The 23,494-nt window shown below is 43.6% G+C and overlaps 1 protein-coding gene across 4 annotated transcripts in view; it reads right to left on the bottom strand.

Moving 5' to 3' along the window:
• MYH10 (myosin heavy chain 10) overlaps window positions 1-23,494 on the bottom strand; it is a 95,784-nt gene that overhangs the window by 22,683 nt on the left and 49,607 nt on the right. Inside the window, exons 6-18 of one of the 4 annotated variants that reach the window (XM_085077987.1) lie at window positions 21,675-21,704; window positions 17,897-17,989; window positions 14,027-14,090; window positions 12,113-12,211; window positions 11,073-11,216; window positions 10,678-10,773; window positions 7,114-7,232; window positions 6,544-6,696; window positions 6,030-6,203; window positions 4,592-4,765; window positions 3,723-3,837; window positions 2,609-2,671; window positions 70-263 (exon numbers count right to left, since the gene is read on the bottom strand). In XM_085077987.1, the coding sequence (XP_084934113.1) occupies window positions 70-263; window positions 2,609-2,671; window positions 3,723-3,837; window positions 4,592-4,765; window positions 6,030-6,203; window positions 6,544-6,696; window positions 7,114-7,232; window positions 10,678-10,773; window positions 11,073-11,216; window positions 12,113-12,211; window positions 14,027-14,090; window positions 17,897-17,989; window positions 21,675-21,704 (1,518 nt within the window). The remainder of the gene's footprint in view (window positions 1-69; window positions 264-2,608; window positions 2,672-3,722; window positions 3,838-4,591; window positions 4,766-6,029; window positions 6,204-6,543; window positions 6,697-7,113; window positions 7,233-10,677; window positions 10,774-11,072; window positions 11,217-12,112; window positions 12,212-14,026; window positions 14,091-17,896; window positions 17,990-21,674; window positions 21,705-23,494) is intronic. The other 3 variants (XM_085077988.1, XM_085077989.1, XM_085077990.1) reach the window with 3 other exon arrangements.

Below are 23,494 nucleotides of genomic sequence, written 5' to 3' on the forward strand. Positions count from 1 at the left end.
GATCAGAGAAGAAAGGCCTGGACAGGGCAATAAAGGACTAAAAAAAGGCAAGAGTCATGCAGCCCATACCCTCTTCTCGTGGTTGGGGATGATGCAGCGCACGAAGTTGGGGTTGGTGTTGCGCAGAGTGGCCATCAGCTTGGTCAGGGACTCCTTGTAGAGCTGCCCCACCGTGCGGAACATGCCCTTCTTGGTCTTGTAGGCCGAGCCGAAGGCTGTCTCCGTGATGCCCGTGACCTGGTCCAGCCCCACGATGCGATCCACTGGCAGGGACAGAGGGAAGGGCTGAGTGGCCTTGGGGGCTGGCAGGGAGGAGCAGGGGGGAGAGGAGCAGGAGTGCTGCAGCGGAAGCTTGGCGGGACAAGGCCGGGAGGTGCCGGCGGAGGGAGGCAGCCGCAGCGGGACTGGGGACACTGTGCAAAGCTTGGGGACCAAAGCCACAAACTTATCCAGCACGAGTGGAGCTTCGGGAGGTACAGACTGAAATATCCAGCTCTTTACTTGCAGTTCTACATGACCAGGAAAGCTATTTTCGGTATTTAAGTCAGTTTTATAGAGATATAAATCCCAGCTTCCAGGCAGCTTTCTATCTGAGTTCTTACAGTGCAAATTATTTCTGGGTTGATCTTTTGGATATACATATCTGTGTATATTTGCTTAAAAGCAAAAGTCACTTATGGCAATGATATAGATAAGACCTGAGTTTAATTAATGTTTTAACAGTAATTTACAGAAGAGTGTTATTTCAGTAACAACAGGGGAAGAAAAAGTATCTGCCAGACTTCTGCTCAGCTGCTATTTGAAAGAGTTCTTCCCATTTTAAATACACCTGCAAAGAGCTCCCTACCCAAAAGATATGTTTCAAACCAGGAAAACTCCACTTCAAAGCTACCATAAAGCATCACGAAAGAGATTTTTCTTTGATTTTACTGCACATTTGGGGTAAGGATCTCAAGGATTTGTTTTTCAGAAGCACAAATTAGAAATGTGACTGCCATCATTAGAACCTTGCAGGTGATTCCATGGGCATGTCAAGAATTATGGAAACAGTTCACTAAAAAACACACAGGTGACTTAACACCTCAATAATTATAGCTGGTACTTCTTAGGACTGAGCAAATCTCAACATTTGTGAGTTCCCCATGGAATCCATTCTGGACAGCCAGAAACAAGCAACTATTTGTAGGCTAGAGCTTCAGTTTTGTCATGTTATCTTCAAATTCATTTAAACCAAAGCAGAGGGAATTATGCTTTGCTACCAGAATTATCTGACAAATAAGTGACACTATTTAACTTCTTCCTTGTACTCAACTGCTGAAAGGTCTATTAAAAAAAGAACAAAAAAGGAAAATTAAAAGCTGAAAGACACAGGGCAGTAAGTTTGAATAATCAGTTGTAAGTCTTGTGGGTAGAGCAGAGCCCAGATCCTCCACGGGGTTTTGAACACAAGAATTAAACTTACTCAAGTTAGGAAAATAATAGGTGGCAAGGTGTTTGTAAGATCATACCCCAAATATTCATTTTGAAGCAGAATTAAGTTCCTAATCAGACATGGGATGGAGATTACAGGGAATCAGTTTTATAGAGGATGAAATGGCTGTCAATACTGGAAACCTGCACCCACCAGGCCCCACTAACTGCAACCACTCAGCTTTTTTCACCACATACTTTCTACAATTTAGCAAATAGATCTGATCTTGCACAGTTTTGTTTTGCTCTCCTCTGTGCTCCAGCTGTAGGAGGGTGATTTATATTTTAAACAGGTTTATTGGAGTTCAATGTAAGCTTTGCCCACAGTTTCAAAATAAATGTGGAGCTGCATGACTAGACCATCAGCCCCTGCTGAAGCCCCTGAAACAAAGCCTTCCAGGAATTCCTTTAGGAACACCACTAGTTTCCTCAGGGATAGGATGTATCAGAAATAGTGAAAGATAAACACAAAGTCTTCACATCCACGTATTTCTAAACTTGGGAGAGGAATCCAAGAAGGATGAGAAGGTTGAATTAAATATCTGAAGTGTCTTCAAAGACATTCCAAGTGCATTTATTGATTTCTCAATAACTCAAAAAACACCTGCAGCTTATAAAAAGGGGAATATTAAAACGAAGAGGTTTTTAAATAAAAGAACAATTCCAACAAGGCTGGAAGGAATTTATTGCACTTCCTACCCCCACTAAAACTGCAGCACTCATTCTGATACTTCAAAACATTCTTGAGCTCTCCTCCCAAAAGGACACAGCCACATCCTAAAACATCCCAGAGTTTTGTCAATGTTGGACTGCAGAAAGAAGCTTGATAGTGTTACAAAGCTTATGCATTCTCTCAAATGCTTGGAGCTCCCAGAATTGTCACTTAGAGGCAATTCTACATCTCCTCATGGAACTAGGAAGCACCAAACCTTTTCATCTGCAATGCATAACTGGAGATGCTTTGTGTGTGTGCAGCAGCAGCTGGACAGGAATGCACTGGGGGCCCAACAGGGGCTGGGGGGTTTTACCTAAATTCAGCATGAAATGAGAAGTTCATGCAAGCCTACGAGCAAAAATGGTTCTCCTGTAGGTACAACAGCCCTGCCTTTAGTAGGCCTACTGTTTTATATCCATTCACCTGGTGGCTCATGAAGACCAGTAATATTGTCATAGAAACAGGCTCTCTGAATATTCTGAATCTCTAAGGCAGAGAAACAGCAGAAACAGAAAGACAGAAGAGCAGATACACAAGACACTTGAGTTAGTAAAAACAACAGGTTCATCAATTGCAAACACACTTCACTGTGCTACAAAAGCAGTTAGGCCACAACATTTTCCATGCACATTTCAATTGGCTGTGGGAACAGGGTTGGAGTATTTGGACCAAAACGGTATTGCCTCTGTGTGTGGACTCCAAAGGAGCAGATCCCCAACCAAAAAGTTCTTTACAGATTCATTAGAGCTGCTCTCTGTGGCTGTACCAAGAGGGAAACTCAGTATTAACCTCCAGCACCATCTACATCACAAGCTGCATTTCCTCCTCAAGTAACAAACTGCAGGAGTTATATTCTGTGACATATAAATATAATCTAATTAATGTATTGTGATGTTAAAAACTAGAATGGGGAAGTCCCTGATTAGTATTTATTTGGATGTTTCTGCTTCTTGGAGTATTTAGGTAAAAGTACTGATAAATAGTGTCAGGTGATGTGCAGGTAACCTGGCTGAGCAGCAGCGTACAGCTAAAATAGGAATACACTTGATTTGAATATGCAATATCTCAGCACTGCTATGGCTGTTAATGAAATTAATTCTAGGAGATGTGGATTTGCAGAGTAGCACCCACCACTGCACAGGAATCACCCGTGCTGGTGCTCACAGGAGTCAGTGTGTTATCAACAGCCAGAACCTCTCCAGCTGCTCACACTTGGGACTCCACTGCAGCAAGTCCCAACCAAGAGCTTTGGACAAGATTCTACATGAAACTGGACAGAGAAACAAGTAATAAGTGAATATCAGTTCCAATAATGAACATGAGAAGCAGCTACTCAGAAATGGTTCATGTGCAAGGGACCAGAGGTGCAACTCAGCCTCCTTGGTGTATTTTGGGCACTAAATAAGAGAGAAAATGCTGTAGATATTTACAAGGAGAAGTGGAGGGTGAGGAGGGAACAGGCACAAAAATACCCCCAAACAACTCATCCAGCAAGGTAAAATCACCAACAGTCTGTGCTCAGAGTAGGATCTCTTACCATCTTTCCAAAGCTCAGCCACAAATTTGTCTGAGGACTGGTGCAGGAGTGTGGCCACGTTGTCATTCAGGGGGTCCATGTTCTTCATCAGCCACTCATCTGCCTTGTAGTCCACCTGAGGAGCAGCCAAGGGGCACAGGGTCAGGGGACAACCAGCTTTAGATTGCTATTTATCAGCATCAAACAACAGTGGTGTTTTCCTATTACTCTCAATGCTCAGAATCACAAAATCACAAAAGCTGGAAAAGACCTCCAAACTCAGGGAACAACCTTGGGTGTCCACAGTTGGCTTGCTGAACCTTCTCAGAACAGTTCAAAGTACCACAAAAGTTTGTTATTCTTTTGAAAGAGTAACTGGGAGTTTCCTCAATAATTCAGCAATCTGACTTCTTGCTCACTGATAGCTGGGTGTTCACTTGCTGCCCAGTTTATTGCCAAAATAAGGCTCCACTGTGAAGATGTAAAACCAGCTCTAGGATAGACACCAATTATTTTATCTAAATTACCAGAGAGTAAATTAGGATGTGCTGCAGCATGAATTTTTTTAATTTCTCTACGGTATTTACATTTAAACACTTGGTTCTATAAAGAACACAAAGCTCTTATCTTTAAAGAGTCAAACCTGTGGTTTCCAAATAAACCCCAGCTCAGCAGCTGAAAACTCACTGATATCAACATAAGTTGGTGTCTCTGGTCCCAGCCAGACAGCCCTAAAATTCCCAAAATCCAACAAAAACTCTTCCGATTAGCATGGTTCTGCTTCAACCAAGGCAAAAGTTGTGTATTTTTCCATAAAAGCTTTGGAAGGAAAGCAGAGTACTTTCCCCAAACCAACCTTTCTAATCAAGAATTTCATGCTTAACCCTTACCTTGCCTGCATAGTGAATAATGCAGAAGTCTGCTTTGTCCTTTAGTTGTCTTGGTTTTTGGAACTTGGAATGAGTTCCTTGCTCTTGGACCAATTTTTCCACAAATGTCTTGTCAGTAGCTTTAGGGAACCAGCATTCTTCATCCAGTAATGCCAACACACCAGGAGGATTTGCCTGAAATACAGTTTGATAATCTGTGTTCACGTTTTTTGTACGTTTAATATTTACACCACACCACTGAAAATCACAATAAGGGCAGTCCAAACTGATTCAAGCCTAATTTCAGTTGAAACAAGCTGTGGGGAATGCAGGTCAAGAAGAATGGTTCAGACAAACTCATTCCAACGTCCATGGAGACACCACTGAGCTGGTGCAGTGCTCACCAGAGCCTTGCTTTGTAAGGATTTATACTTAAAGAGTTCTAAGGGAATGCAGAGTTCACACATTTGGAGAGAGATGTTTCAAGGTACCTCCTACCTGGCATCACATTTACAGAACAACTGCAAGGGTACTGAGGTTTGCCTTTAAATTAATAACTAACTTGGGGTGTTTTAGGATATTCACCTGAAGGTGCACACTGAGGGCAGCCACACTTGTCCCCTGAGGCTTTTTGGATTTTACCTTCCAAGGAGGCAGAACTTTCCAAGTTCCACACACAAAGTGCAGACCTTTGATAACTGAAATAAGATCTCCCTTTTCCCACAAAAAAATAGGAATGCAGCTTTCCTGCTGGTCAGGCTTCATGGCAGCACTGGGAGCTCCCCTGCAGCCCAGGATACACACAGACAAAGGCAGGGAGGATCAACTGCAATGGGCCAGGTTTAATTTAAAAGGTGACACCTTCTGAGGTGCAAAGAACAATAAACATTCAGGAGTAACAATCTCTGCTCACCCCATCTGCTCCTCCTGCTCTTTCAAGGCCTCTTCAGCTTCCATAAATTGAGCAGCCAGAGGAGGATGTTAAAAACCACAGTGACTAAAACCAACGTTAAGATCCTGTTTTCCTATTTGCAAGGCAGTTTTCTGGGGGAAACTCTACTCCACAGGAAGTTTAAGGAGTTTTGCTATTGATTTCAAATGAAAGAAGTTTACCACAAGTCTTGGAAAAACTTTCTACCTGAGTCCCAAAGCTCCTACACCACAGCAGCACATTTTAATGACAGTTACAGGATTAATGACTTCATTAGTACCAGGGAAAAAGTATAAAAATAGCAGCTTCATATTTGAGCTCAGTGTTTCACACTGACATAAGGGCATAATCCCCTCTGGATAAACCCTTTTATTAACAATAGACAGTATTTTAGATTTGAACTTCAGCATTCCAGTTAATTCCCTTTTAATGACAGCTCCACAAGAAATGTCTCATTTGCAGGCAATAAAAGACACACTCAGCAGTCCAAGCTCTCCTCCTCAGAGCATTATTCATGTGCAAACTTACAGGTCTTTCAATTAAGTCAATGCAAGGCTGCAGATCCAGGCCAAAATCAATGAAATTCCACTCGATCCCCTCTCGCTGATATTCCTCTTGCTCCAGGATAAACATGGTGTGGTTGAATAATTGCTGCAGCTTCTCGTTGGTGTAGTTAATGCAGAGCTGCTCAAAGGAGTTCAGCTACAAGAATAACATTAATATGCAAGGATGACTCAGTGACAAGATATCACAGATGTGGAAGTCAAAAAATTGACTTTATAAGGAAATTCTCCAAAACTCTGCAAAGTTCAATTATACAAATCTCCATTAGATAAATTATAGTAGGAACAACCATCACACATAAAAGAAGGATTAAAGACTAAATCAGGACTTTTGGCACTGTAATTTTGGGTTGTCAAAGCTTTTGTACACCCCAAACATACCCCTGGTGTAACCTCGCTGCTTTCAGTGGCTCTGCAGTGTGTCCTGAGCCCACAAAAACGGGGAAAAGGAAAACCAGGCTAGGGATCTTTCCAAGTACCTCGAAGATTTCAAATCCAGCAATATCCAGGATTCCAATGAAAGAAGCTCCCTGCCGTTTGGTCCTGTCCAAGGCTTTGTTGATGCGGTGAACGAGCCAGCGGAAGAGGCGCTCGTAGGTGGCCTTTGCCAAAGCTTCCACTGCAAAGTCCGCCTGAAAATCCAAACAGGAAAATTTATTTACCCTGGAAAAGCCATCAAAAGGACACAGACATGGATGTTATCACAAATAACGCGGTAAAAGAAGAAGTTGGATGGAGTTAATACCAGTGAGGAATGAAAACAAGCAGTAGGAACAGTCTGGAGTTTGATCAATGGTAAGAAAAATTTCTTTCTAAACTGTTCCATAAAAACAAAAGGTCTCCAAGTATTTGATAATGTCACAACATTAAAGGATGAAATCAGGAGAAAGTCAAGGAAAAGGTTTCTTCTATTCCACCACTGATTTTTACCATATAAGAACATTTCATAAAGCTTAAACAGAGCAGCAAATAATCAATGCCAACGTTCTTTGTTAGGAGCTAATGAGGATGAGGCAGCTTTGGTCTTTGAAGCCCCTTTTAAACCTCACCTGTTCTTTGGTCTGGGCTTTCTGGACGTAGTCCCTGCCCACTTTGATGCGGGGGGTGAGGATGGCACGGGTGAACTCCATGACGTTCATCCCCAGCAGGTGGCAGAGCTTCTGTGCAACTGCAGGGGAACAGAGGGAACAAGGGAACAGAGCTGAGAGCCTGCAGGAGCAGCTCCTGAGCCGGGCTGTGCCAACCCAAGCTGCTGCACTGTGCCCTGGGACAGTCCCAGCCCCCAGGGGCTCTGTCCCCACGGCTGGCACACCTCTCCGCAGGGACACAGCTGGATGTCCTTGGGGAGCACAGGGAACGCTGCATTTCAGGAAGTGGCAGCTCATGTAAGAGCTCAAGTACAGCTCTTTTCAAAGGGAACATCCCTTATCTCCAGGGAAAAAAGGACAGGATGGGGACATCACACATCACATCCATCACACTGAAGATGCTTAAAAACTGGCTCGATTCAGGCAGCTGTGCCAGCATGAAACAGGGGGTTTGTCACATTGTCCAGGGAGCTGAGGACTCCCCATCCCTGGCAGTGTCCAAGGTCAGGCTGGACAGGGCTTGGAGCACCCTGGGTTACTGGAAGGTGTCCCTGCCCAGGGCCAGGGGTTGGAATTGGATAATCTTTAAGGTCCCTCCCAACCCAAACCATTCCGTGATTCCAAGCATTTTATACAGAATAACACCACAGGCATCAGTGCACTTTAACAGCAAGAACCCTCCTGATGTCATTTCATTATTTAAATAGTGCATTACCCACGCCAGCCCTACAGATTCCTGTTGCATCAATCCCTTTCCCTAAACACATGGCTCAGGAGGTTGGCTGGTTATGATTCCACACTTCTAAAAATGACAGTGACGCCGAAGGTATTTTTAGGTCCAGGGAAGTGTTGCCCTTTAGCAGGAAGCTCTCCACACCACCCAGTAAGTACTTGGTCCCTTATCTTTGTCATCTGACAGCTTCTTTTACTGTCAAAATGAAAATAAAATGCTATTTTTTTCAAATCAGCATTGGAAAACAGATTTTCATACCAATATATAAGCGCTTCTGCTACATTATTTTTTCTTTAGTATTAAAACTGCTATTACTGCTCTTTATTGCAGACACTCTTTGACTGGATATGCATTTGCTAGAAGGGTTCATGAACTGACACACAACCAGTGAAATTAGGGGAGTGTCACAAACTGAGCATTCCTTTGACTTGAGCTACAAACAGGAGCATTTCTGTGCTTTGAGTATAAAATATGCATCAGCACATCAGACAAAACTCACAACCTCAGGGGACAAGCAGAAAGTGCTATCAGGATCTTTAAAACAAACAAACAAATAAAACAAAACATGAACTTGAAAGTAATAAGTAGCCATGAGCTTGGTACAGTGACAGACAATACTATAAAGGATATTACAGTTTTAGGAAGGAGGGTCCCCCCCTCTCAAAGTACTCCAAATACCACACTCAGCTCCTTGCAGAGACCAGGGACATGGAATTTACTGTCCCAGCCTTTCCAGCCAGTAATAAACTGTAGTTTAGGTAAGAATAATACCAATAAACCACAGCAGATGTAATCCTAACCATCACTTCTGCTGAGCCACTGCAGGAGGCTGCAGCCAGCACTTCTGAGCTTCCTCTGAAGAAACCCAACCCACTTCCAAAACAAGCTCTGTCACATCGAAGGGTAGGACTGGGTCACACTGTTTCAGCTTGACACACGTTGCACTTGAAAATAAGCACAATTCAGCTGAGGATCACAGGATGGTTTGTGTTGGAAGGGACCTTAAGTATCACCTAGTTCCAAGCCCTGCCATGGGCAGGGACACCTTCTTGATTGTTTATAATGAGAAAGGGCCATATAAAAGGTGTGACTGGAGAAAATCCTGACTATCTTAACTCAGGTTTTATTACTGCTGGGGTTTGGATAGAAAATTCTAGATTATTATAAAGCCAAGATACTGAAAAGCTCAGATCAGAGGTGAAGCTGAACTTTAAGAGATTGCTTATGAACCTCTGCCCTCTCAGCAGAAAGGCTCCTTCCCAATCTGGTGAGCATGGAATGATTCTCCAAGTACAGCTTCTCCATCCTCCTAACCCACAAAGGCTCTTTGGCTTCCCTGCACCTCTGGTATTTGTACTTGGAACCAGGATTTGTTTATCTGCATTTACCATCTACAGGGGAGAATTTGCTTCCCATGTTCTTTGAATTGGTTCCCATCTCCACTGCCCACACAAACCCCTTCCCATCCATGGAGACAACATCTGACCCGTATCACACCCAGCCTCTAAACAATATCAGCCACTATCAGGACACACTGATTTCTCCACAGGGTGCAGGGAAACCCTTTACAATGAGATGTGACAAGAAGGGAGAGATCAGTTACATTAATCTTCTTCAGAAAGATGCAGTAATATAGACCATATAATCTAATTTTTAAATACAAGGGGACAGAAATATGCTTTAATTGTGATCCGAGCTTTTCGTTCTTTTGGCTTTATAAATCAGAATTTTGTATCCAGTACAATAAATATCCAATATTATCAATATACTTTTAGTTAGTGTTGTAATTCAGAATTTATGTCTAAAAACCAATGGTCATTCAACGAAAGTCAAGACAATCTGTATCTTTCCATATGGACAAGGACTCAGGTGGGTTCTCTAAGCCAGCAGGAAAAGCCCAAAAAATTAATCCCTCACCCATCTCTTCTCCTCACTGGAGCACAGAAAGTACCAAATGCCAAGTCAGTAACTAATGGCCTTTAACCCCTACCTGGACAGCAGCCACTGCCCTCAGAATTTTGGGCATTTTTTGGGCATTGCAAGTGACCCACGTGCTCAGCAACTTGGAACAGTTACAGAATGAGACCCAGATAAGAATCTGAGCTGTCCATGTGCAGCAGGTCCTGGGAATGGTGCTTCCCACTGATGTCAGTTCTCCAAACTATCTTTCCATGAAAACACCTAAAAGGCTGGCACCAGAGCCTTATATAAAAACCTCAAATGTGCCTCAGCAGTTTTTCTCTGGGTGGGGAAAGAAATATATCCTTCAAAATGCTGATTGCATTGCAGGCACTGATAAATCCAAACTCAGCCACAGTGGCCAGGACACTCCAGAAATCAGCCTGTTCTAAATACAGCATTCCTGTGTTCAGCCATTGCACCATGGAAGTTGTGCTTGGCTCCAGGGCTCTTATCATTGGCAACAAAAGTGCTCTCAGGAACCAAAGAAAACAAACTGATTTAAGCATGAACTTCTTCCTAGGGCTTAAGTCTTTGGAGAGAGCAATAAACAAGATTACAACCAAAATACTTGTTCAAAGCTTAGCAGCAATGCAAACAGCATAAATTCCCTTGATGGACACTTCCATTTGTCTGCAGAAGGAGATGGAAGAGAAGAGTTTAGTAATTTACTGTAGGTACCATCAGCCCAGGCCTGGCCTCATTTTGGCACAGAGCACTGCCAAGGATGCTCAGCAGATTGCTCTGTGCTTGTCAAGATATGCACTGGACAAATGGCAGGAAGAAAACTCCAGCACGAGTCAAAGGACACCCTCCAGACGCGAGCAACTCACCAGTGTTCTCTGGCATTGAAGCTTGATCTGTGTTTCTCTCCTTCTTAAAGGAAATGTTTCCAAATTGTAGCACTGAGGACACCACTTTGAGCATTGCTGTGATAACAAAAAACATGTGCATCAATTAATGGCAAAGGGCTCAGCTTAACACATTTTTCTTCTGTTTCTTGTGTCATTTTCCTTCCAAATTCCAAGTAGAAGTTCAGGGAGGAAATACAGTTTGTACTGTGCTTTTTGGGCAAATGGCTTCAATTCAAATCCAGCTGAACTTAAGCAAACATTTTCTTCAGGCTTCAAGACACTGAAGCAATGTTAAATTTGGTGACATATAATCAGCAGTGTATGTGTAAGAGAGAAAAGGACACTTTGAAAATCCAAAAAGCTCAATAACTTACACAAGATCTCATCGTGTGAAAAGCCCATGATATGCATGGCTTCCATTGTCTCCTGGAAGTTATCCTTGTCTTGTTGCCCAGGGATTGGGATGTAGCCATTAGATAAAAATCTGTAATTGTTAAATCCTTCAAGCAGCAGGTCAGCTGTATTGGGAAGAAGGGGAAGAGACAGAAAAATAAGCTCAGAAATGCTGTTCACACCCACTCATGCTCTGTTCTCACTCAATTCCCCAACTCTGCTTTAGGAAATCAGTTCCTCAGCTATGGCTACAAGCCAGGACAGCAGCTTCTGAAACCCTAAAAATACCAGTGCACCTCCCAAGCTGAGGCCAGATTCAGACTCTCTCTCTCTCTCTCTGTAGCAGCCTACATGAGCTCTTTAACACATTAAACATGCACACAGAACATTACCCAGATCTAGCAGCAGCTCAAATCCCCATTTGGAATATCCTAAAAGGAAGATCTCTACTGAAAGGTAACAGGCCCAGGCAGAAATGGAGTTAGGGATTGATGAGCATCACATCATGGATGCTGAACACCAGCTTATCTCATACAGGAGAAGATCAATGCTCTGAACTCTGTTATCTTGATTAGTTTCACTTATCACAGCCTACCAGAAGTTCCCACAGAGGGGGAAAAAAACCCAAAGGTAGTCAAGATAACCACCCTAGTACTGCAATGTCTTGAAGAAAGCCCCAGGGTTTCATTAAGTTTGGGTTAAATTTCTCTGTGGGCTGGAGGAGATAGGGCTGCCACTGCTGACCAGCACTGGATGTTATCAGCTGGGAACTTTGCAGTTTCAGTCCAGGGATTCCCAGCCAGAGACTGCCCAAATTTGCCTTTGGCATGGAGAAGACATTTGCTTGAAATGCCTGAGTGGTTCCCCAGCACATGTGATAAAACACAGGAGTTATTTCAGAGCAAAGCTACCTGGCTTCTTCTTTCAAAATGCAACATTCCCAACCAAAGAATAATCCAAAGCCACCCTGGCCCACTGAAATAACAAATGCAGCACCCAAGAGGTTCACAGACAGACTTACACTTGAGGTGCTCTCCTGCTCCAGCCAGGAGCTGATAGAAGATGTGGAACGTCCTCTCGTCCTTGGCCTGACGGACAGCGCGGGACTTCTCCAGCAAGTCTGGACACACCTGGAGTCAAGGATCACCTGCAACCCTGGGTTCAAAATGTACAGAGCAAACAAGAGCTCCAAAGCAGGCTCTGGAATTAGTCTGAGACTAAAGAGAATGTTGGGAGTAATGTCCAGAAAAGCTGTGGCTGCCCTATCCATGGCAGTGTCCAAGGCCAGGCTGGAGCAGCCTGGGAGAGTGGGAGGTGTCTCTGCCATGGCAGGGGTGGGGCTGGATGGGCTTTAGGGTCCTTCCCACCCAACCCAGTCTGGGATTCTATGACTGGATCACATCCAACATGAACTTGCAGTGACTAAGTAAGATTTCCAGCTGAGACTGGTAGAAACCCACTTTTCATCTCAGCAAACTCATGAAATTTCAGCCCTCCCATCCCTTGGCTATTGCCTGCATTTCCCTGCATTCCCTGCTCCATGCAGCCACCACTGTGTGCCATGGATCAGCTGCACTTTCGGTGAGGAGGAGCTGCCATCCTTCTTCATCACTTCTATTGAGGTCATAGCTGAACTCTTAATCCCAAAAACCAGCAGCTGCTGAACTCACAAGTCCTTTATTATCTGAAGTGTATTTGTCATTTCTTCCAAGCATTGCATTTTTCCATAATAACCCACATTGCTTTTAAACAGCTCCCAAATTCAATTTCAGCAGCAGGTTCTGCCTGATTAGCTGCCATGAGCTGTAATCATATTTAATGTTCTGATTTCTTGATATTCCATATTGTAAAGCAAATGTGGGACAGGGATTTGAAGTGACACTGGTAAGGATGAGTTCCTGTGATGAAGAAAAAAATTCCCCAAGAGTTAAATCCTCCTGTTTTCACAAAGCTCTGGGCAGAACAATTCATCTGGACTTTTCTAAAAGCTGCCTTCATTCCTGTGCTGTGGTGAATGAAAAAAACCCACTTATCATTGCAGCATATTTTGAATAACTATAGATCTTTTCCCAGCCTTATTGGGAAATCACATTTTCAGACAATTCCGAACATTTAATGCACTTCAGATCAAGCAGTGTAAAAACACAGCAACCAGATGGAAGCTTAACTACAGCATTGTTTATGATCAATACTCACTTAATGTTTTTTCCAAGACTTCCAATTTCATCATCTTATGACCACTCCACTGCTATTCTCTCAGAAAACAGGCTAAACTCAAAGTTACACAATATATTTTTAGCACAGAGAAAACAACTTCAGGGAAGGGCTTTCAGTGCCAGTATTTTTACTTGTTTTATGCTCATAAATAAAATGAATCTTAGAGCTAAAGCTGAATTCACTTCGGTATTAATTATAATTAATTATTATAAGTATAATAGAAGATCTTGTGTTATTGAAGCTCCATGGGTGTCTAGAGGAGCTAAGCAAGCAGGAGGTGCCCAGCTGTGTCACTGGATAAGGAGCATCCCTGCCCAGGCAGGAGCTGCTCATAGCATGCTGGAGCCAACTGAGCTCCTGGCACTGAGCAGAGGCTCAGCCTCTCCTGAGGAAGGCGTTGGGGTGTTTTCAGAAATGCTCCCAGAGCAAGCACATTTTACATGGTTTCCCTTTTTAACACACCCTGGGTTTAAAGCCAGTCTGAAAATCCAGCAGGTTTCAGAGGGTGGAATTTGGGAGTTTAGGATTTCCGAGCACAAGGCAGCCGCTGAATCCGTGATATTTGATCGGCTATTTTGAAACCAAGGAAGAGATGGATGCTGTCAAAGGAATGTCCAAGTGTGGCAACCTTTCACTGCATTCCAATGAATTCTAAGGTTAAAAGCAAAACAAAGCAGGGAACTTGCATTTTGCAAGGATGTGGCAGGAAAAAGGATACAGGTCTCAATGTTGGCCCCAACAATGTAACCAGTGACATCGAAGTTAATCCTGATGAATTTGCCCTGCAAAGAAAAGAATATTTTTTCATAATTACTTTTTTTCTAAATTAAGACAATGCTATTTTTATCAAACATAATCTGAATGCACTCATGGATCAAGCGTTTCCCAGGTTCAAATGAAACCTCTTCCCTTCCATGTGCTCAGCCTTCATTCCAATGGAGCACATTGCACACAAACACAGTCTAAAGATTTAGGAACTCCTAGTCCAGACTTGTTTCGAATCCAGACTTAGGAAAAACTCATTGGAACATGAGGCTCAATTTTCACTGACCAAACACTCTGGCTGAGGTGGGAAGCAATGCTGTGATTCCAAGGGTGCACATTTCTATAGCAAACTTTTGGGTGCCTGAAGGCGCTTCAACTCCCAAATCTCAGGTGCTGCCTGGCCCAAAACATTTCTCCTTCCTTTTTCAAACCTGGCTGGCTGCTCCTTCCATGGCCTCTCTTCTCCAGCACTTGGTAAAGAAAGGACCAAATTAAACAACAGACCCATTTGTAACACATCCATCTCAAATAAACAGCACATTTCCTACATGTGCTCTCCCACGAAGGGCAGCTCTTGGAAAGAAAGTGGTTTTTTACACCAGTTTTGTATCACCTCAGCTCCCCCATCTGATTTGTCACTTGCCTACAAACATTCCCAGCACAACAGGCTCTGGTTTGGAGATGGACCACTTTTCCCACCAGTTGGACACCTCATTCCCATATTTCAAGTTTGTGCTCATCATTTTGTTTGGCTACAAAAATGTGAAAATCTAGTGAGAATACCCAGTCCTACACTGGGTTCTCCATCCTCACTGAATCCAACTTCCACAGTCCTCTATCCACACACATTCATTTGGAGACAGTTTGGAGATCAGGGAGCACCACAAATTTTGGTATCACCTGTCTAATCACTTCTGATGGTATCTGCACCAAGCCACCTACTAAAATATTTTACAGAGCCTTTGGAAATTGTTCTGACAATCTGGATCCAAACCCTTCCTTATCTCCAGTCTGATTAGTGTTATCAGGTTGTTAAAGTCAATTCCTGTCTGGCAGATCCATTCAGCTCAGGGACTGTACTGATTTTCTTTTCAAATACTCAAATCCACAAGCTTGCAGGGTCCCTGTCTGACAGGAATGGCCCAAGATAATCAGGGTATTAATTTGGGGGACCTCTGCCATGCTGGAGCCTTCACCTGCCACTTGTGCTACTGCAACTCCTTCCCAGAGCTTCCTGCCCTTCTCCACTGCCCTGGTAAAGCCCACTTGGGTCAAGACTTGAAGGCACAAGAGTGACCAAGTTTGTCCCCTTGGTGAATCCAGGGGAAAGTACAACCTCCCCACCAGCCTGATCCTGACTTAGAGCAAAGCCACTGCCCCAGGGCTGTGGTTGTACAGCTCCAACTCAAAGTGGTGTCTCTGAGTTACAAAAAACCAGGTGGAAACACCTGAAATTAGCTCCAGTGGTTACTCCCTGCTGTTCCAGTTCGGGTGGAAAGCCAGAGGGCCTAAAACCCCCATGCCAGGGACAGGAGACAGGGCTTGTGCCCAGGCATTGGCCTCTCAGCGAGCAGCTCCTATCTCAGATTTCTGGGGCTGAACACACACAACACCCTCAGCTCAGCTTGTAACTACAGCATTTCTACTTCAAAACAACCCCCAAAAGCTGTATTTCTAGCTGGCACAAAGAATGAACTGCCATTTTACTGTAATTCAGGCAGCAGAACAGATACCTGAGGCACATGTCAGCACCAGGGCAGCAACGGCAACAGACACCTCCTGCCAGAACAAGCACCACAGAGCCTGGAATTTGCCATTTTACAGGGAACAAAAACCAAGAAGCATTACCTGAGCTCTAGGCAGTGGCTTTTTCTGATATCATTTAGAACCATTTTGCTCTGCTTCACCCTTAAAAGTTAACTCATTTCCTGCTGCCAAGTTAGCAGCTCCACCAGCAGAAGTAATTGAGAGGAAATGCAGTCACTAAACAAGGTGACACATCAGAAGAAGGTCCCACACTCCCTGCTTCCAAGTTCAGGCATCACTGGAGAGATCACTTATCCAGTGCATCTTCTTAAAAGCCCAGTTTAACACAACCTTTCAGCTGGCACTGGCAAATCTGGCTATGGAATCTTTAATTTAACATTTCAGTTAGAGGCTGCAGTGATGCTCTTTTAAGGGCTGAATTCTGTTGACACCATCACAGCACTGAGTCCAGGGCTTTGTAAAAACCACATCAGAGGGAAGCATTTAGTGCTGCCACATAAATCCAGCAAGCCCACTCTCCTGTCCAATGCAAACCAGAGATTTATTTCCTGAAACACAAGAGAACTGCCCTTGGTAGAAGAAAAAAGGGGAAAAAATAAAATCCATTGGCCACTGGATTTGAGTACTCCCTGGTGTTATCAGGAGCAGGAAGGCTGGCAGGCTGGTGCTGCACAGGGAAGCCTGTCAAGCCTGCATGGCTGAACAACAACACCTCTCACTTTGTGGGAGGAGAGAGATTTTTGAAGGCAGGTTTTAAAATGGCTGTTAAAGATTATTTTGTTCTGCATGAGATGAGACCATCTGGAATGCATTATACTTGCTCCTTTATAAAAACAGAGCTGGAGCCATCAGAGTGATTATGTTCATGATGGCAATGCAGAGCTCAAAATAACACAAACCAGATGCTAATATCTTTTAGGAAAAAAGTATTCTCATTATATTAGTACAGTCTCTGATGGATTCAAGACAGGTAACAAAGTAGAATCCTCGTGCAGTGTAAACCTGTTGATGTTACAAATCCTCTACCCAACTTCTACAAACACCAAGCAACATTATAAATAAGCTGGCTATAAAATAATAAAAGCTGAATTTCCACAAAACTCTGCTCTTCCTTCTCAGCTGCAAGAGCTAATGGATTTAGTCATAGTTTTCCAGAGTTCTTATCACTGCAGTTAAGTTCATGCATTATAAATCCAAGCAACTGTTGAAATGTCAAAGGCAGACAAGAAGTCTTTCATTTGTTCTGTAAATTTTAGTGCTGTTCTTGCAAGAAAAAAGATTTAATACCTCCTGTACACTTTTGAAGATGTACTAAAAACATCTTCCCCCTGAAATAAGAGATGGATGGTTTTTTTCTTTCTTCAAAGGAAAGGAAGTTCTAAGAAGTGGTAAAAAGCTATTTATTCACCCTGAGTCCCACCACAAATTTTAGAACAATGGAACCCATCAGAAGTGGTTATCAGCCACCAAAACACTCTGTGAACAGGAGGCAGAGACCCAACAAAAACATGGAGCAGCTACAGCAGTGCCTGACACCTGGGGTAAGTCACACAGTAGCTTTTTAACTTCCCTGCAGTAAATCTGTAAATTCAGATGGGTTTTCATATGCAAGTTCTGCGTTTTTGTAGGAAATCAGGATGTTCTCTCCAATCCAAGCAATTGATAAAGTCACAGCTATGGACGAGAAGGCTGCAGACTTTGCCAGTTCCATGGGGATGCCACAGTCCTTCCCACTTCTCACCAATCCAGCAGGAGTTTGTGCACACAAGCCCCACCTCAGCTCCCCAGCACAGTTATATTTGTTACATTATGAACACTGCTGGCAGCTTGGGGATGGCTGAAGTCAGAATAAAATAATGTTTTGCCAAGAGCCACTGAGGATGTGTCTTCAGTGACCCCAGAAAATGCAGAAGGCACTGTAAGAGAACCTGGATTCATGGAGGAAGAAAACAGAGAAAGCTTCTGATACTAATTAGAGAAATACCTAAAAAAAAGGTATTTTTCCATAAACAGCAGTGCAGATTTACAGCCTCTGAAGACACAAGGAGGTACTCACAAAGCGGGAGGAGTTGTCATTTTTCACTGTCTTTGCATTCCCGAAGGATTCCAGGATGGGATTGGCCTGAAGAAGCTGCCGCTCCAGCTCCCCCTAAAACCACACAGACAGAAAAATAAACAGATTTATCACTGAGAACCTGGGGTGCAAGAGTTCAAGTGTTCAGCCTCTCCTGACAGTCATTTCCCCTGGCTGTGGCAGTGCCACCACCTCCAGAAGGGGATTCTCATCCTTCCCCTCATTCCCAAATCTGCTGAGTCTCCTCCATCCAGGGGTGAATGTGGTTGGATTTTTGGTGGTGTTTTTTCTGGTTTGGGTTTGTTTATTAAAACACACACACAGACACACACACAAAAACAGAGCAGGGACCAGACAGGACTTGATGGATGTCAAAAGTCACTGAAGATGGAAAAGAAAATTCACATTTAGGGCTAATGAAATCAGGCACAGACCTTGAGTGCTTAAAAGGAGAAACTCATTTAGCTGCTTAAAATTTTTGTGCAGGGATACTCTTAAACTTCATGCTGACAATACAGCTACCTTGGAACACCTATTTTCAAACTCAGAAACACCTATTTTTAAACTTACTTTCAGATCAGTGCAACTCCCCTTCAGTCAGCCAGACTGAAACTCATCTCATGGCAACCCCTCTGCCCTGACCACACCTGAGAACAGAACAACCCAGCAGAACTGAGCAACACCACTTACAAACATCATTTGCAAATTGCTCAATCCAGCCAGCGTTGCTCAGGATGTTTAATGCATTTTTTAAATGTTTCTGTAAGTTCTGGCCAATGAATTTAGAATTTGAAGTGCTTATCTCAAGGAAATTGCACAACAGCTTTTACAATTGCTGTCCATGAGGAGGTCTGGTAACAAAAAAAGTCTGTGCTGTTTCCAAAAGCCCAGGAGACACAAATGTACACAGGAAAATATATATTGTCTTCCTGCTCTGAAGGATGGTTTGGGAAAAACAAATAAAAAAAGAAAGTGAAGCTGTCTGGAATGTAGTCTCCAAATCTGATAATTGTGTTCATGAACCTGCTTTTTCCAATTATTTATAGTCTTGATGAATAAAGGCCCCAGAGTGAGCACCAAAGAACAGGAAACCTTAAGTCTCCTAAGGCTTCCAAGTGAGGTCAATTCTTAGACAAGAATTTTAAAAATTCATTACTTAACACCTAAAAGAGTTTTATTTGTATATTGAAATATATTTCAAGTTCTCCTGGAAATTAATGGCTGCTCCTTCTTTCATGTGGCCTCAAGTTATCTGCTCAGGACTTGCTTACTTCCAAATATATTCCATTTGGGACTACATATTCCCTAAATTCTGGAGTAAGTAAAGAAGGAATAAATGTGAGTGTTAGCCCAGAGCACACTCAGCAGTGTGCTGCCAAGGTGACAATTCTCAGAGCACCTCTAAACTGACAGAAAACCTGCAGCTAGAGAAAATCTAGATCCTGCAATACCCACTCTATGGTGTCTGCAGTTGATATTCTCCAAGCTTCCCATGTAAAGCCTCAGATCCTGGCAATGCCAGGAATTCCTGGGAAGGATCCTGAGGAACCTTCCCTCCTGCTCCCCTCTCCCAGCTCCTGCAGACACCCCCAGCAAGTGAGTCACAGCTGACATGTCCAGCTATTCACTGTTTTGGAAAAGAAATCCACTGACTCCACACTGGCTGCTCCATGGATGTGGCTGTGTCCTGGGAAGCCACCTGGGCTGGGGCTGTGCAGAGCAACTTCTGCAGGGCAGCATTAAACCCACCTATCCCAGTTCTCTGACTGAAGGCAGGAAGGTCTCAGCAGCTCCTTTTTACAGCCATCTCTGAGGAGCTGGAGGAAGCAGTTGGATCCTCAGCTGTGGGTGAACACCATGGGAACGAGCAGTGCTTGGTGCTGCACACACAGCCTTGGCACAGCTGTCACCAAGGAAAGCAAACCCCTCACTACGGAAGAAGGCTCCTAATTTGGGAGTTTTCCTCTCTCCGTGGACTGCTTTTAGCCAAAACCAATTCTCTTTTCAAAGAGCTCAGTATTTTGCAAAGACACTGAACTCCAGAGTGTCAGTTTGGCCTCTGGGCACAGCTCCTGCATAGGCATCTCCCCAGAAGTTGGAAAAAGCAGTATGGGAATTGTGGGGAAAGTGAGGTCATGCAATAGTTCATGCAGGGCACCACGCAGACAAGGCCAGGTTATTGTCTCAGTTTCAGAAAAACCAGCAGCCCAGTGACTCAGTCTGGGGGAGGCCTGGGGCAGGCAGGGGAGGCTCCATGCTACTCACATACAACAGGGATCCACTCTGGAGTTCCAAATGACATTGAAACAGAGATGTTAATGATTCCATGGCTTATGCAGTATCAACAGCTTGGGATTAGCATTTTCCACGGACACAGTTAGAATGTTCAGCAACAAACGTTTTATGTCAACCCTGACATGCCAGCTCTAAGCAGAAGGAGGGTTAAAGCAAACACCACTCCATCTATTTTTGGACTTGACATATACTTTAGTAAAAACCCTTAGAATTGACTGATGTGTGCAAGGAGGAGGATTAAGTTAAATACTAAGAATGTCTGCAGCTTCTGAAAATGAGACCATGGGCTCAGGCACACAGTTGGGTTGCAGAGGTTTCACGTGGTGCCACACACTCCCAGAGGCATCACAGCTGTGCAGGGATTGCTTTTTGCTTCCAATATGCTACACTGGAAGGTTCCTTACTGTTTCCCTTTGCACTACAGTTACACTGCACTGCTCAGCTTCAGAGAAATGCAAGGGAGAGAGTTCACTCAGCTAAACCAACCCAGGGCAGCTGCTGCAAGTTCCAAGGTTGGTTACACTCTGAGGAGCTGGGGCTTTTTCTTTATTTAGGTAAATAAAGAAATAAAGCTTTATATAATAAAATAAATAATAAAATAGTAATAAAAAAAAGCTTTTTTTATTATTTAAAAGCTTGCACCCAGGACAAAGGCATCACTTTCCAGCTCAAGTTAGAGATGGAGCATTTATCTTGTGGCAGCAATTGTTTCTCCCTTTCCAAAGTCCTGCCCTCAACTTCCACCTAAGCCTCCACAGTGCTGGAGCACTGCAATTCGTACTCTCACACAGCAAAGGAGGATCAAACAGAGCAATGCTGCTGCCCCCAAGGCCAGGGGAATCAGGAGCATGGAATGGGCAGTGTTATCTGCCCAGCAGCTCCAGCCAACCTGAGCAGTGAGAGCAGCTGGAGCTCAAATGAGTAAACATTAATTCAGGCAGCAACTCTGAGCAGATCCCACTCTGCTCACACCACTTGTCCTAGAAAGTCAGGGGAAACTCTTGATTTCAGAAGACTTTTGGTTATGCCAAGCCTTTTACACTTGAGATCAAAGTCTTCACTGGTGATTTGCAAAGCTATAAAAATATTCAGACAAAACAGTTAATCAAAATAACTTTGTCACTTCCATTAATCCATCTTTTATTTAGTACTTTGTTTAATATTTTAAAGGTGTTCTGCACTCTCTCAGCAGCACATGACCCAATACACACACAGTATTTTGAGAAAGGTGGCTGGAGAGAGGGCAAACCTCTCACTTCAGGGCTTAAAAGTGGTTAAAAGTCCTTTGCAATGCTGAGAAACTCATGAGCTGCTCCCTCTTCCCTCTCTCAAAGCCAGTTAAATATTTCCAAAATTCCCTATCAGCTGTGTATTTCTTCAAGGTTTCCCACATTATCAGCACAGAGAGAAGAATATACATCAGTTCTCCTACATAACTTTAAAAGCATTAAAAAAAACCACTTGCCTGGTGTTTCACGGGTTTGGGTGATTCGGGCTGTTCATTGCAAACAAACAAATGATAAGTTAGCAAGCAGGCATTCCAGCTGCATGTCACATCCCAAATTATCACTGTCAGCACGTTTAACTACACACTCACTTCACAGAAAGTTTCACAGAAACTGCCCAAATTCATTTTAGAACAGACGTTATCGGCATGTGCAAAATACTGCAACCTGTGTTTATGCAAAGGACTAATTAAACCCGAGATGACAGATGGCCCTGGAGCAGCAAGGAAAATAAAAAGGGCAGGAGTTTCATTATTTGGGCACTGCTTCTTTCCAGCCTTGCCAAACAACAGCCAAAAAATTAACCCCAACACCAAGTCCCTTTGTCATCAGCCTTGGGCACTGGGAGGTGGTTTGGATGGAGGAGATTATCCTTGTCCTTCAACACTCCAAGAGGTTATGGAAGAACAAGAGGGAAGAGACACAAAGGAGTCTGGGGGGTTGGTTTTGCACTGACCTACAAATATTTGTAGTAAATAAACCCACACTGGTGATGAGACCTTTGTTTCTTTCTTTGAAGCACCACCATCCACACGAGCAGCAGCACAACCTTAAACTGGAAATTTTGCCAGCAAGAAGGGCAAAGGGAATGTGAAAGTAATAAAGTAAAACAAAAACCCTTCGAAATTCAAACCTGCACAGCTTCTACAGAAATTTTCAATTCCATTCTTTATTCCTTGGCTCAGTGTGTGAATTTAATAAACTTGAGCTTCATATCTGAGAGCCTGGGGCAAAACATTGTGGAGAAACACACACAACAAGAAATTTTTGTACCAAGCCAAATGCACTCTGTGACTCTTATTTTATTAGTGCAGAATCACAGATTTTGACAGAGGTCTGTAAAGCAGCTGGCAGAAGTTTGGCTTGGTCAGGTAAGTAATGTGAATTTTCAAAGCTGCACTCTACCCGCCGGGAAAAGAACTACTCCTCCTGGATTCATGGAGAAGGACAGGAACACCTCGGAATTCAGAGGAATTTTACTTGTTTATATTTAGAAAAGATGAACTGCACTCCTGGGTGTCCATTCTTGTCCTCACTCGGAACAGAACTGAGCATAATCAGACACAGATTTAACTTCTCTGTGTTTAAACTAGGGCAGTTAAAGCCCACTTGTGAAACCCAGGGGAGCTTTAGCCTGAGCAAGCCTACCCAAGGTCCTGTCCTTCAAAAACTAATTCTGTTTCTTCAGAAATTAATAAAACAAATTAAGCAATTTAGCATTTCAGCTACCAAGGCAAATACAGCCACCGAAAGCAATCATTAACCTGAGAATACTAGTAATGAGTTCTAAGGTTTAAAATAGCACCAGCATGAAAGCTGGGGTTTAGTGAAAATAGAGGCAGTTTGGGGTGAGAAAGCTTTGGAGAAACCTTGGAGACCCTTCCAGCACCTAAAGGGGCTCCAAGAGAGCTGGAGAGGGACTTGGGACAAGGGATGGAGGGACAGGACACAGGGAATGGCCTTAAGCTGAAGAAGGGCAGGGTTAGATGGGATATTGGGAAGGAATTGCTCCCTGTGAGGTTGGGAGGCCCTGGCACAGGGTGCCCAGAGAAGCTGTGCTGCCCCTGGATCCCTGGAGGTGTCCAAGGCCAGGTTGGACATTGGGGCTTGGAGCAGCCTGGGATAGTGGAAGGTGTCCCAGGGGGTGGAACAAGATTGGCCATATTACAGAGATACTAAAGTGGCATTAACAACACTATTTCAGTTCTTTTCTCTCATCCTGCCTCTCTCACTGTCCAGGGAATGATGAGCCACAACACTGAGTAGTTTGAAAGCCTCA

The sequence above is a fragment of the Lichenostomus cassidix genome, chromosome 18 (genome assembly GCF_008360975.1).
Source record: "Lichenostomus cassidix isolate B80296 chromosome 18, HeHo_3.0, whole genome shotgun sequence".
Lineage (NCBI taxonomy): Eukaryota > Metazoa > Chordata > Aves > Passeriformes > Meliphagidae > Lichenostomus > Lichenostomus cassidix.